This window comes from Fistularia commersonii, chromosome 7, assembly GCF_037954325.1.
Source record: "Fistularia commersonii isolate RoL2024-O1a breed Wild chromosome 7, RoL_Fcom_v1.0, whole genome shotgun sequence".
NCBI lineage: Eukaryota > Metazoa > Chordata > Actinopteri > Syngnathiformes > Fistulariidae > Fistularia > Fistularia commersonii.
In genome coordinates, this window is record NC_141290.1 from 3668820 (window position 1) to 3681450 (window position 12631).

Here is a 12631-nt window from a genome sequence, read left to right on the forward strand (position 1 = left end):
CAAATTAATAACCCCTTAGCAAATGCATAGCGTGTCAGCACATTCATTACCTTCTTAGCAAATTCATAGCCTTTCAGCAAATTGTTACCCTGTTGACAATATTTTAGCCTGTTAGCCAATGTATGGCCTGTTACCCAATTTTCTTTTGCTAGCACTTCCTTCAACAGGCTTGTGGCAAACAAAGGACTTTTTTCCCACCGACCTTTGAACGCATTGCATGTCACCAGCACAAGAAGTAGTATTTGGAGGACCACACACACACACACACACACACACACACACACGTGTGTGCAACAAGGCTGCACAACCAAAAGACTACTTGTTATATTTGCTCTCTATTTTTTTGTTGTTATGCAATTGCAATGCAATTCTGGGTTCAAATAGTGCAAGTTAAACTCCATTGCATTTCAGAGGACATAAGGACTGCATTTTGCAAAAAAAGAAAAAAAAAAATTAATAAAAGAATAAAAGTTTCCAGGAAATGCAGTCCAAGGACTCCAGGGTTTTAATGCAAATAACATGTTGCAATTTCTCTGCGGCTTGATTCTTGCTGTTTATACGTTAAAAACAGTTGTCAGCGCACAATGAAGACCGTAAATCCCGTCTGTTTATTGGACGGCTCGGGTTTGATCGCCGACACTGGTGTCGCTCTTCTCGCCCGCAAGACTATTTTCCCTGAAATGCCCACCTATAAAACGTTAGCGAGGTGGGGACGGGAGTATCTTCCAGAGCCGCGGCTTTTTGAAACGATTTTTTTTTTTGCGCCTTGGGGTTTCTGGGGTCTCGGTTTCTCTTACGCGAACCGTCTAATTTCCGACTGGAAGGCAGCTGGGTGCTATTAGAGCCCCGGCTCGGCGGGCATCTTCAAGATTACTGCAGAGTAAACTCCAGAAACCAAAAAAAACGACCCGCCAATCAGCCACCGCCCCCTGGCCCCTTCTGTCAATTATCAGAACATCACCGCCTCCAGCTAGCATGGGAAGGTTTTCCATGTGGATTCAATCGTGACTCTCGCTTCCAAGGCTGCAGACGGAGGGACGGAAAGAGAGAAACTAACGACAACGGGCGGATGAGGGGTTCAAGGCTCGGGGAAGGGGAGCCTTTCACTTCATGCTAACGTTCGCCTATTAATCACGCTAATCCGAGGCATCTGGTGATTAGCCAACCCGCGAGCGCGCGTTCATGTTGGTAGCCCGTCCGGCGTTTTTCGACGTGACGGCGACACGAAGAAAACAACGACGGACTTTCCCCCGCTTCGCCGAATCCCCACCGCTCATCCATCCTCGCGGCCAAATAGGATCAACTGTATCCTGTTTGCCGGTTGCGCCCCGGCTGAGCGCCTCGCTATCGACCGACTCGGGCTGCACCTCCTTCCTCCTCCTCTCTCATCCCGACATGACTTGTCTCCTCCTCTTTTCTCCTTCTTTAATCCTCCCTGCCGGAGTTCCTCCAGATCCTGGCTGATTCGGCGGGATCGATACTTAGCGGCCCAACGGTTGCGTGCTGTTTTTGTAATCCATTCAACTCAAATGAGTATTGTCTTATATTTCTTATATCTTGTATATATTTTTATATTATCTCACATATATGTAGTACTATCTTATATATGTTGTTTTTAAACACCTCTACTTTAATTATTTAATCATTATCATTAGCAGTAGCAATAATAATAATAATCATGACCATAATTAGAATTATATGCAACAAACTAAACTGATAAGTCTTTCACTACTGTTTTCAAATGAGTAGTTTAATTATAAACATTGTTTATAATATACATTTGTCTTATATACATTGTTTTTAAACACTGCTACTTTTTTTAAAATTATTCAATCATTATTATTAGTTGTAGTAATAACAATCATAATCATGATAAGAATTAGAATTATATGCAACAAGCTAAATAAATAAGGCTTTCACTGTTTGTTTTTAAATGACAAGGAAAATAATATACATTATTTATAATATACATTTATAATATACATTGTTCTTATACACATTGTTTTAAATACTACTACTTGTTATTATTATTATTATTGTTGTTGTTGTTGTTGTTATTGTTGTTGTTGTTGTTATTGTTGTTGTTGTTATTATTGTTTTTATTTTAATTATTTCATCATCACCATTAGTAGGAGTAATAATAATAACAATAATCATAATAATAATTATAAATATATGCAACAAGCTAAATAGATAAGACTTGCACTATTTGTTTTTAAACTACTAGTTATAAAGTAAATAAAGACAGTTTAATAAAAGATAACCTCCATTTCACAGTGCAACTTAAAATCATTAGTGTGCCTTATTAAATATCGAAAATTGCACAGACGATTAAAAATCTGTATTTTTAACCGCGATACGATTTTGTATCTGGTATTTTTTCGCAATACCGTGGGATTTTGGAAATTTTTAATCCGTGATACAGTGAGACAGCAAAAAGGTGACTCCTTGGCGAGAGACTCGGTACACCAGCGAGCATTATGACAAGATTGTTAAACATATAAGACTTAAAGCACGTGGCAACAAAGATCGCACGTTCCTTACACATCTGGAGAAGGCCGACTGAAACCAATGTGAGCTCCAGTTGCAACCGACCTGAGATGGCTAATAGGGGGATTTCCTGCAGGGATTTCAAGAGCTCTGTCTGGAGATAAACGCGTTTGTTCTTGTTGCAAAACATGCAGAGCGCAAACATCTCACTGGCGATCAGTGGCGGCTAGATTTTGTATTTGGAACCGATCCGACCAACATGTCGAATAAGCTAAAATTTGGGGTTCCCTTCATCCTGAAAACAGCTGGGCCATACCTTGTTTCTCCATCCACCCTGAAGCGGTCTGCAGACCAGCGTTTTTTACCTTATACTTCACTGGGGACCTGCCACATACCAGTCTGCTTCAAGGCTTCCACCATCATCTTCATCCCAGAGAAACCAAGGACTACAGAATTCAGTGACGACCCATCGTCCTGACCTCTGTGGTGCTGAAGTGATTTGAGTTGTCCCACTTAAAACCTCTTCTGGACCCCCTGCAGTTTGCCTACTGTGCCAACATGTCTGTTGACGCTGCAGTAAACTTGTCCCTGAGGAACCTATGCAAAGATCCTGCTTCTAGATTTCAGTTCTGCCCTCACTGCATTCTTCCCGGCTCTGCTAAAGTATGAGCTCTCCCAGCTGAACGTACCTGACTCCAATTGGAGTTGGATCACAGACTTACGGACTGAGAGTGCATCTCTGACTCTAGGACCATCAACATTTGGTTCCTCCAAGACTGTAGTCCTTCACCTATACTCTTCTCCCTCTGCACCAACAGATGCACCTCCAGTCGCCGCTCCATCAAGCTCCTGAAGTTCTTGGATGACGCCAGCCTCATTGGACTCCTCTCTGGAGGGAATGAGTCCGCCTTCAGGTTGGGGATTGCCAACCTGATAACCGGGTGCAGTTAGAACAACTTGGAGCTGAACGCTCTGAATGGTGTTGAGATGGTAGTTGACTTCAGGAAAAACCCAGTCCCAGCCATCCCCATCATGCTAAGAGACTCGCCAGCTGGAAATGCGTAGTCCTGCCGCTTCCTCAAGGACCCCAATTGGGAGCTGAACATCAGCTGGAGTCCATCCTCACTCCTCCATCATCATCCAGTATGCCATAACCACCGCTGAAGCCAGAGAAGGTGACTGGCTGCAATCTGGCATGTCTACAAGACTTGTATGCCTCTCCAGGACTTGCTCCAGGACTGGCTGACCCCTTTCAGGATGGGACACAGACTATTTGAACTGGTCCCCTCTGGCAGAAGGCTTCGGTCCATCAGGACCAAAACCTCTTGTCGTCTGCAGCCTGCCTCGTCAATAAGGCGCAGGACCCCCACTGGCACTATCTGACCCCTCCTCTCTTGGTGCACAACTCTGCACCCTTTCCTCCTTTGCACTACCAGTTACCCTCGTTCTGATTTCCCTTTTTTTTTCATTTAATGATTATTCCATGTTGTCCGCCCGGTACCAATAAACCACGGCAAATTCCTTGCGTTTGAAAAATACTTGGGGGCTATGATTTGGAGCTGCAAGGATATAAAACCAAAACCGCGATTAATGCTTTCAAACAAAAACTGCCAAATCTGTCCTCAAAGCCGCAACGCTACAGTTTGGGTAAACTCCAAAACCTTGTTTAGGAGCTGGAGGGGCAACAGAGGACTTGTTCACACCTTAACATTGCACGCTACACTGAGCAGAATGACAGCTGTCAGTCAGGGTTCGCATTCAAGACTTTTCAGGGAAAGCTACATTTATGTGCTGCCCATTCAGGGAACATACTGAGGTCGATTCAATGGCATGAAAAGATAGTGAAAGGTCAGGCTGACGTGCAACTGAGGTCCAGGGCTTATGGACAATTTTGGAACTTACTAGAAGTACCCAAATATAAGAAAGACTGACAGCTCTTTGTCTACATTATATGACTCTACTTATCTGTGTGAGTCAGCCTTTTCCCACTTAGAGATTTTGAAGTCCAAACACCATTCATCCACAACGATGATCATTTGGATGTCTGCTTGAGATTGGCTAACAGCAGCTACTGTCAAGACTATGTAGTGTTGGCTGACCCCATGCAGTGCAAGTCATCAGATTAAGGCAGTGACCAAAAATGTACTGTGTTGCAGTGTGCCATAAGGGTTGATGCAGTTTTGCAAGGTGTACAAACACATATTGCGTACATAAGTATGCTCAGTATGGATAAACATTTTCTAAGCAGGGATTTGAAAAGTAAAAAAAGGCAAAAAATGTAGGCACCCCTGGTCTAGGAGGAGTGGAAGTAGAGTTTCCAGTTAGATTATTCAGCAGGATCAAAGAGAGTAGGGAGATGCCAGAGGACTAGAGAAGAAGTGTGATGGTGCCAATTTTAAAGAACAATGGGGATGTGCAGAGTTATGGTAACTATAGAGGAATAAAGTTGATGAGCCATACAAAGAAGTTATGGGAACGAGTAGTGGAAACTAGCATCTGTGAGCAGCAGTATGGTTTCATGTGAAGAAAGATTACCACAGATGCAGTATTACCTTTAAGAATGCTGGTAAAGAAGTGCAGAAAAGGTCAGAGGGAACTGTATTGTGCCTTTTTAGACCTAGAAAAACCATACGACATGGTGCTAATAGAGAAACTCCAGAGGAAGTCTGGAGTGGCAGAGAAGTATGTTAGACTGGTGCAGGACATGTATGCCTACTGTGAGACAGTGTTGAGGTGTGTTGTAGGAAGGACAGAGCAGTTCAAGGTGAAGGTGGGACTTCATCAGGGATCAGCTCTGAGCCCCTTCTTGTTTACAGTGGTGATGGGCAGGTTTACAGATGATGTTAGACTGGAATCTCCATGGACCATGATGTTTGCGGATGACATTGTGCTCTGCAGTGAGAGCAGGGAGAAAAGGTGGCGGTATGCTCTGGAAAGAGGTGATGAAACAGATTCAAGCAGGTTGGAACGGGTGGTGAAAAGTGTCAGGAATGAGGGGAAGCCAAAAATGAAAGGGAATGCGTACAAAACAATGGTGAAACCAACTATGCTGTATGGTTTGGAGACAGGGAAGACAGGAAGCAGAGCTGGAGGTCGCAGAGATGAAAATGTTGAGGTTCTCTTTGGGAGTGACCAGGATGTATAGGATCAGGAATGACTCCATCAGAGGGACAGGTCATGTTAGATGACATTTCGGTCATGTAAAGAGGTGGGATTGTGGATGGTTAGTGGAAGGATGCTGGGGCTGGAACTACTAGGCAGGAGGTCTAGAGAGAAGATTTATGGACATAGTGAAAGAGGACATGAAGTTAGCTGGTGTCAGAGAGGAGGAAACAAAAAAAGGGTAAGTTGAGGGAGGTTGATTTGCTGCTACGACCCCTGAAGGGAGAAGCTAAGAGGAAAACAAGATGCTAGCTCCAACCAGTTTAGCACTGAGATGCTAACAGAGGGTCAGGGTGCTCCTGTGATACTCAAACTCCTTCACCATGAAGTGAAATGAACAACATTTCCATCTGGAAGCCTCTCACATATAGGTTTGCCTTCAGCTAGTCCTGATCTTCTGCCACGTCCGTCACACTATCCAGCTGCTGTGCGTCGGTGAAATCCGTCCCTCAGGAATCCGTGCACTAACAAACGTTCCACGGTGTTAATTCAAGTGCGATTCACATGCCTTCATTTTCTCCAGGTGTGATTTTTAATGTCACTTTTTAATCGGGAATTAATGCAATAAAGCAGCAGCAGCATTATTTTTATTTTTGTTTTAACATGTTTATCATTTTTTAATTTCTTATTTTTATTATTATAGATAGCTTGTCGTCGTTGTGGTATTTATAGCAGTGGTCGCAGCAGAAGTAGTATCAGTCACAATTATTGTTGTTGTTGTTCATTTTTTTCTTATGTAACAGGCTTTCATGGATCTTTTGAAAAAAAAAAAAAATTATGAAAATAAATGAGACTCTTTTTTTCAAATACAGCTCACGACTAAGACATCACTTTTATTGTTATAATCATTCTGATTAGTATTATTATTAGAGTTGTAATTATTATTATCATAATTATCAAATATTTTATCATTATTTTTATTATGTCAATGATGCTGATGATTCTTCCGCCCCGGTTGCTTTGTCGCTCCCTGCTGGACAAAGGTGGTAATTACAAGCAAAATTTCAACTGAAGTATATCAGCGCTGCAGCGAGAATATCAAAACATATATATAAAATAATAAAAATAATGATAATTCCCAACAATGACAATTTTTTAATGATTATAATTATGATAATAAAAATAATAATGAGTGGTAAATGAAAAATGGATAGTGAAATGATCATGATTTATCATTCTAATTTTGAGTCTAATTCTAATTTTTTTGGATCCCTATGAAATGCTTATTTTTATTTTTTTATAATTCATCTCCTCCAGCAGGAAGGAAGAACAAGTCCGTTGCAGGTTTGTCTGCCCTTTATTGAAATGGTGACACCGAATCGTACGTGTGTGTGTGAGTGTGTGTGTGTGTGTGTGTAAGGGGGGGGGGTCACAAAATCACTCTTGCTGCGTTTGGATTCTACTCATATCATATGGTTTATCATTCATAACTCATACACAACGTTGGTCATAAATACTCCAGCCATTTTTATGTACAAATATAAGCTTCAGTCGCTCAGTATTCTTTCTACACCTACATCAAAAACTTAAAAACCTCTTTTGTTTTCTTTTTTTTTTTTTTTTCGAAGAACAACACAAGTACCCCGAATCCCAGCAGTGTATCTAAAATACATTTTAATCTCGCTGAAATTCCATTTTCGATATATTTGTTGTTGTTTTTTTTTTTTTTATTTGCTTTTTTTTCCATCTTTTTTTTTTTTTCTTCCGCAAACGTCGCAGCTGATCTCGTCTCCCAGTTCCCTCCGGGCGGGCGATGGGTGGGTTGCGGGGATGGGGGTTCCTCCTTCCGGAACGGCGTACAATCATGTTTGCGTAATTTGTCAAGGCACGAGACGACGGCCGTCGTTGTGAGAGGGATTCGGGGCGCGGGGGTCGGAGGTCGGGGGTCAGGGGTCGAGGGGTTGGCTTGGGAACTTCAACGGCGGTCCTCCGGCCTTGCGGGAAAAGGGGATTTTGGGAAATGTGGGCGCGTTGCTCCGGCAGGCGAGGAGGATGGCGATGTGAGAAAACAAGAAATGGAGTTCATTTGTTCGTAAACTAAAGTGCTTTTTTTTTTTCTCTTTAATTTTTCTTATTCTGCCAAAATGAAAAGGCTCTTCGACGGGGATGGAGGTAAGAACCCAGGAACCCGGTGGCGTCTTTTCTGTTTTTCTTTTGCTCTTTTTTTCATTTGATCTCTATTTTTTTTTAGGTAAGAATGTGAGAGAGTGGATTAAAGGGCCAGTTCAGTGTTTTATTTTCTGCAGGATGTTTTGGGGTTTTTTGTTGTTTTGGTTTTTTTTTGTTCGGTTTTTTTTTTTTTTTTTTTGTTCCTCTGTTTTTCCCTCAAGTTATTTATTATTTTCAGACGTTCACGCCTCCGGCTGACCTACGTAGGAGAGAGGAGACAAGAGAAAAGGAGGAAGATGAGTACTACTACTGCTTGTAGTAGTGGAAATCAATTAAGAATAAGAATAAGAATAAGAATAAGAATAAGAATAAGAATAAGAATAAGAATAAGAATAAGAATAAGAATAAGAATAAGAATAAGAATAAGAATAAGAATAAGAATAAGAATAAGAACAACTGCCAGAGTTTCAAGTAAAACATAACAATAATAAATAATAGTAGGAAATAACAGTATAAATAAGGGGGGTGAATAAGAAATACAAATAAAACAATAAAGTGTCAAACTCAACATCCTGTCAATTTACGTATTGTCAATTTTTTTTTTTATTTTATTTATTTTACAATTTTTTTATTTCATTTTTTTTATTCATTTATTTTCTTATATCTGCGTCTGCTATTCCGCTGAAAATTCTTTTAACGCTATTTCATTGCCATTTCGTACATGCACATGTGTAATGACAATAAAGTTGAATCTAATCTAAAACTATGAAGAACCTAACATTAATAATCTCTTTTTTTGTTGTTTTTTTTTCTAAATTGCAAAAAAAAAATCAATTCCCTTTTTTTCTTAAATTACAACTAATGCTAGAATAATCATCTGGTTAAAAAAAAAAAAAAAAAAAGTGTCATTAAATAAGCAGAGAGTAGAAAAAAAAAAAAATCACAATTGGATTGAATTGATTGATATTCAGATTAATATAGTTGCACAAACACGGAAGGTGGGTGTTTACCGTGTCCGGGCGCGCTCACATCTGGGCGCTTCTCCTCCGCCTGCCGAAGGCCTTGGCGCCGACGTTGGTGGGGACGAAGTTGCTGTTTCCCATCCCCCCCGACCGGCTCAGGAAGTCGGCGAGGCGGTGGGTGACGCAGGTGGCCGTGTTGCAGGCTCGCTTCTGTGCTGTAACGCTGCTTCAAGGAGAGCAAAGCGCCGCGGGTTAGAGCTCGGCGGCGGCGGCGAACACGGACGATGAGGAACCTTACCTTTCGCTCTTAAGAGCGGATTGTCTAATCGGTTTAAGAAAGAAATCGGCGCTACGGCTCTCTGGTAGAAAAATATGTTTATTGAACCCAGAAACATGGAGTGGTTGTCGTTTATCGACGGCTCTTTCTGATTGTCTGGAAACGGGGGGTTTTGAACGCTTCTTAAGGACGAGGACGAGGAGGGAGGTTGCGGTTAAAGTACATTTTTCTTCACATTTCAAATCAAGCAGATCAACATGCAGTTCTGGAAAACAATCAAACCCAAATAAAAGGTCGGGGGCGGGCGGGCGGGCGGGGGAGGGGAGGGGTTTTAGATGCCGTCGAACGTCTCGCCGTAGATGGCGTAGCCGTCGGCCTCGGGCGCGCCGCGCTTCTTGCCGGGCGTTCCCGCTCCCACGTTCGTGCGCGGGAACGTCTGCAACTTGTGCAGCTCCTGGGACAGTTTGCCCAGCACGCAGGTGCTGAGGTTGGAGCAGCGCTTGGCGAGGGGTCGGTCCATGCTGTCGGGAAAGAAGGGGGAGGGGCGCACACACACATGCACACACACACACACACACACACACACACACATCCGCACGGGTCCATGCAGAGAAAACAGGCTGATAGAATGGGGACAACATGCAGGTATCATCCTCTCATGCAAGAACAATCCAATGTTTTTAGCATCATGCTAACACCCCCCCTACTCCCACTCCCACTCCTGAACCTCCCCTCCCACCCAACTTAAATTCAAACATGGGGCTCGTTGGTTCAGCGCCCCGTCATGCAACCAGCGCCGCTTTAAAAACGGCCGCCATGCACGCTCGTTCGCCCCGCCCCGCCGTTCATGCAGGCGGGAGGGGCTCCAGGCTCCAGGCGGGGGAAGGGTGGGCGGGAAGGAGGGGTGGGAACGACTTCTTCTCAAACACGTCCATGCAGGAGCAGGCAGAAGATGATGGAGGGGTTGGTGCTCTTCACTTTTCCTTTCTCTTTCCGTCCGATCCTTGGAAACCCCCCCCCCCCCCTCCCGCCCCGTCTACACTCGAGGAAAGAACGTCAGCTAACGCGAAGGAAACCGGTGTGTGTGTGTGTGTGTGTGTGTGTGGAGGGGGGGTGGGGTCGTACCTGTTTCCCTCGGTCGCCTGCTGCTCCAGCTCCTCCGCCGTCATCTGCACGAACTCCTTGACGATGGCGTTGAGTAGCCGCCGCGCCTCGTAGTCGGTGAGCGTGACTCGGTCTGACATGGACTCAAGGCCGGGTCTGCGGGGAGAAAAGGGGGGTCACAGGGGTCACGGTGGGGGGGTTGCATTAAACATATTTCTAAAATAATCACCCGCGGATTGGGAAAATGTTGTTTTTGTTTGTTTTGGATGGGTTGATGGACGAGGCGAGGGGTGGGGGAGCGGGGGGACGTCACCGGGGGGGGAGTGGGGGTGACGGGGGGCCAATGCACGGAAATAATCTGCAGAGAGTGCCCCCTCACACACACACACACACACACACATCGGAGGGAGGGCCCGGGAATTGGCGGCGAGAGATTTATTGGTGCTTCGCGGCGGGTAAGAGTACAGAGCCTTTGATATCACTGGGTTCCCCCCTTTTTAACATGGAGTGTGTGTGTGTTTGTGTGTGTGTGTGTGTGTGTGTGTGTGCGTGCATGAGCGCGTGTCCTCACATCCGCTTCCAGAAATAACATTTATTTATTGATTTAGATGATCACTTTAATGCATGCCGTTTGTAAAAATTGACACAATATAAATATAATATCGATATAAATAAAGTGACAAAAATAATTGAATAAAATCATAGAATAATAAATACATCTAAATTAAAAAATATAATAAATATTTGACACACTTGACACACTTTAGCTGAATAAAATCTAAAGATGGAAGAAGTCTGCGGTTTAATTTAATCTAATAAAGATCTATGTCAAATAACATTTGCATGCATATTTTTAGCAACTCGCATATTATCTAAAATACGTTATATGGAATGAAAACACACACACACACGTGCACGTCACACACGTTGTCATGCACTTTCATGCTTACGCCTGAATGTAGTTTAGACACCTAAAGAAAAGTTTCATATATACCAGTTTGTGTAAAGAACAGAACAGAGTGTGTGTGTGTGTGTGTGTGTGTGTGTGTGTGTGTGCATAAAGCGTCACCTCACCTGGTAGGGGCGGCTTGTGAGCAGTACATCTGGCAAATGACCAAGGCGTAGGCGACGAGGAAAGCGGAGATCTTCAACATAACCATGGTCCCCCCTGCACACACACACACACACACACACACACACACACACACACACACATCTGGTGTCAAAGAGGGTGATCCAACCCAAAGTACAGGACAGGTAGTTCTTCCCATGCTGTGCATTGAAGGCAGCGGAGTGTCATGCCTGCAGGTGGGAGTGTACGCGTGTGTGTGTGTGAGACGGAGAGAGAGAGACACAGAGTGTGTGTGTGTGTGTGTGTGTGTGTGTGTGTGTGTGTGTAGATAAGGGGTCCTAGACTGTGCACTTGCAGGAGGAGGGGTGAAAGGGGAGGAGGGAGGGAGGAAGTAAGAGGGGGGGCTCAAGGCTTGCCAACTCCCGGAGGGACCGGTGCATTAGTGTAATGAGCTGCCAGCACTTCTCTGTCACACACACACACTCCGACACACACTCCGACACACACACACACACACACACACACACATGCATTCAAGCCAGGTTCCTTCTGTCCGGCCGTTGTCTTTGTAATCTCTTTTTCCTGCTCTTCCACCCCCTCGCCCCGACCGACCCTCCGCCCCAAACCTCTTTGGCCTTGACCGCAGCAGGCCGGACCCTCGCTAACAAAACAAAACAAAAAAAAATAAATAAAAGAAAAAGTAACCCCCCCCCCCGACTCCAATCCCATTAACCGACACCGTCACGTCACTGCGGTGGAGAAAAAAAAAAAAAAGACAAAAAAAAAAAAAAAACACACAATGGCTCGTCGTCCGAACCCCTGAACACTTACCTTCTGTGAAAACCGCCCGGCGACAAAAAATAATAAAATATATATATAAATATATATATATATATATATCTAAGTGTCTCTATGGCGGCACGCAATAAGTTCTTTCAACTTGCAGAACTCTTGATTCTGTTGCAGGCAGCGCCAACGCACCAGTCTATATATCCCACCACTCGGATTTGTGCACCGACTGTGTAGGTGTTTAATTATCCGCCGCCGGCCAATGGGATGGCAGCGAAGCCTCGGCCCAGCCAATGGGAACGCCCGGTTCCCGCTAATAAGGGATATGGCCTTTTTTTTTTTTTTTTTTTTTTTTTTTTTTGGTGACGTCACCCCCCCCCCCCCACCCGACCGCCACCGCCCCCCCCGCCCGCGCCTCCCCTCGTCACTTAAGTGCTCCATTCACAAAATCCACCAGTCATTTTGACCATTTGCGGCACCCCCACCCCACCCGACATTTGCATTGATGTCATTAATTAAATACCAAACTAGCATAGGGCGGAGGAGCAACGCCAGCAATAAATATTTTAAGATTTTTTTTTTTTTTTTTTTTTTTTTTTTTTTACAAAAATGTTACATTGCACAGCGAATATATCTCAAATCAATAAATGCGCCGGGGGTTTATTT

General features: G+C 43.9%; 1 protein-coding gene across 3 annotated transcripts; it reads right to left on the bottom strand.

Moving 5' to 3' along the window:
* Positions 1 to 7717: 7717 nt before the first annotated feature.
* On the bottom strand, positions 7718 to 12164 carry LOC147232380 (calcitonin gene-related peptide 1-like). 3 transcript variants are annotated; one of them, XM_086148763.1, is made up of 5 exons: positions 12008 to 12164; positions 11179 to 11272; positions 10126 to 10260; positions 8772 to 8946; positions 7718 to 8020 (listed from the first exon to the last, which is right to left on the bottom strand). In XM_086148763.1, the coding sequence occupies exons 2-4, from the start codon at positions 11262 to 11264 to the stop codon at positions 8787 to 8789; spliced, it is 381 nt and encodes a 126-aa protein (XP_086004889.1). In that variant the 5' UTR covers positions 11265 to 11272; positions 12008 to 12164; the 3' UTR covers positions 7718 to 8020; positions 8772 to 8786. The 3 variants fall into 3 exon arrangements, with proteins under 3 accessions (XP_086004889.1, XP_086004888.1, XP_086004887.1); XM_086148762.1 differs by having other exon boundaries at positions 8772 to 8949; XM_086148761.1 differs by lacking the exons at positions 7718 to 8020; positions 8772 to 8946 and adding an exon at positions 9317 to 9521.
* Positions 12165 to 12631: the final 467 nt, after the last annotated feature.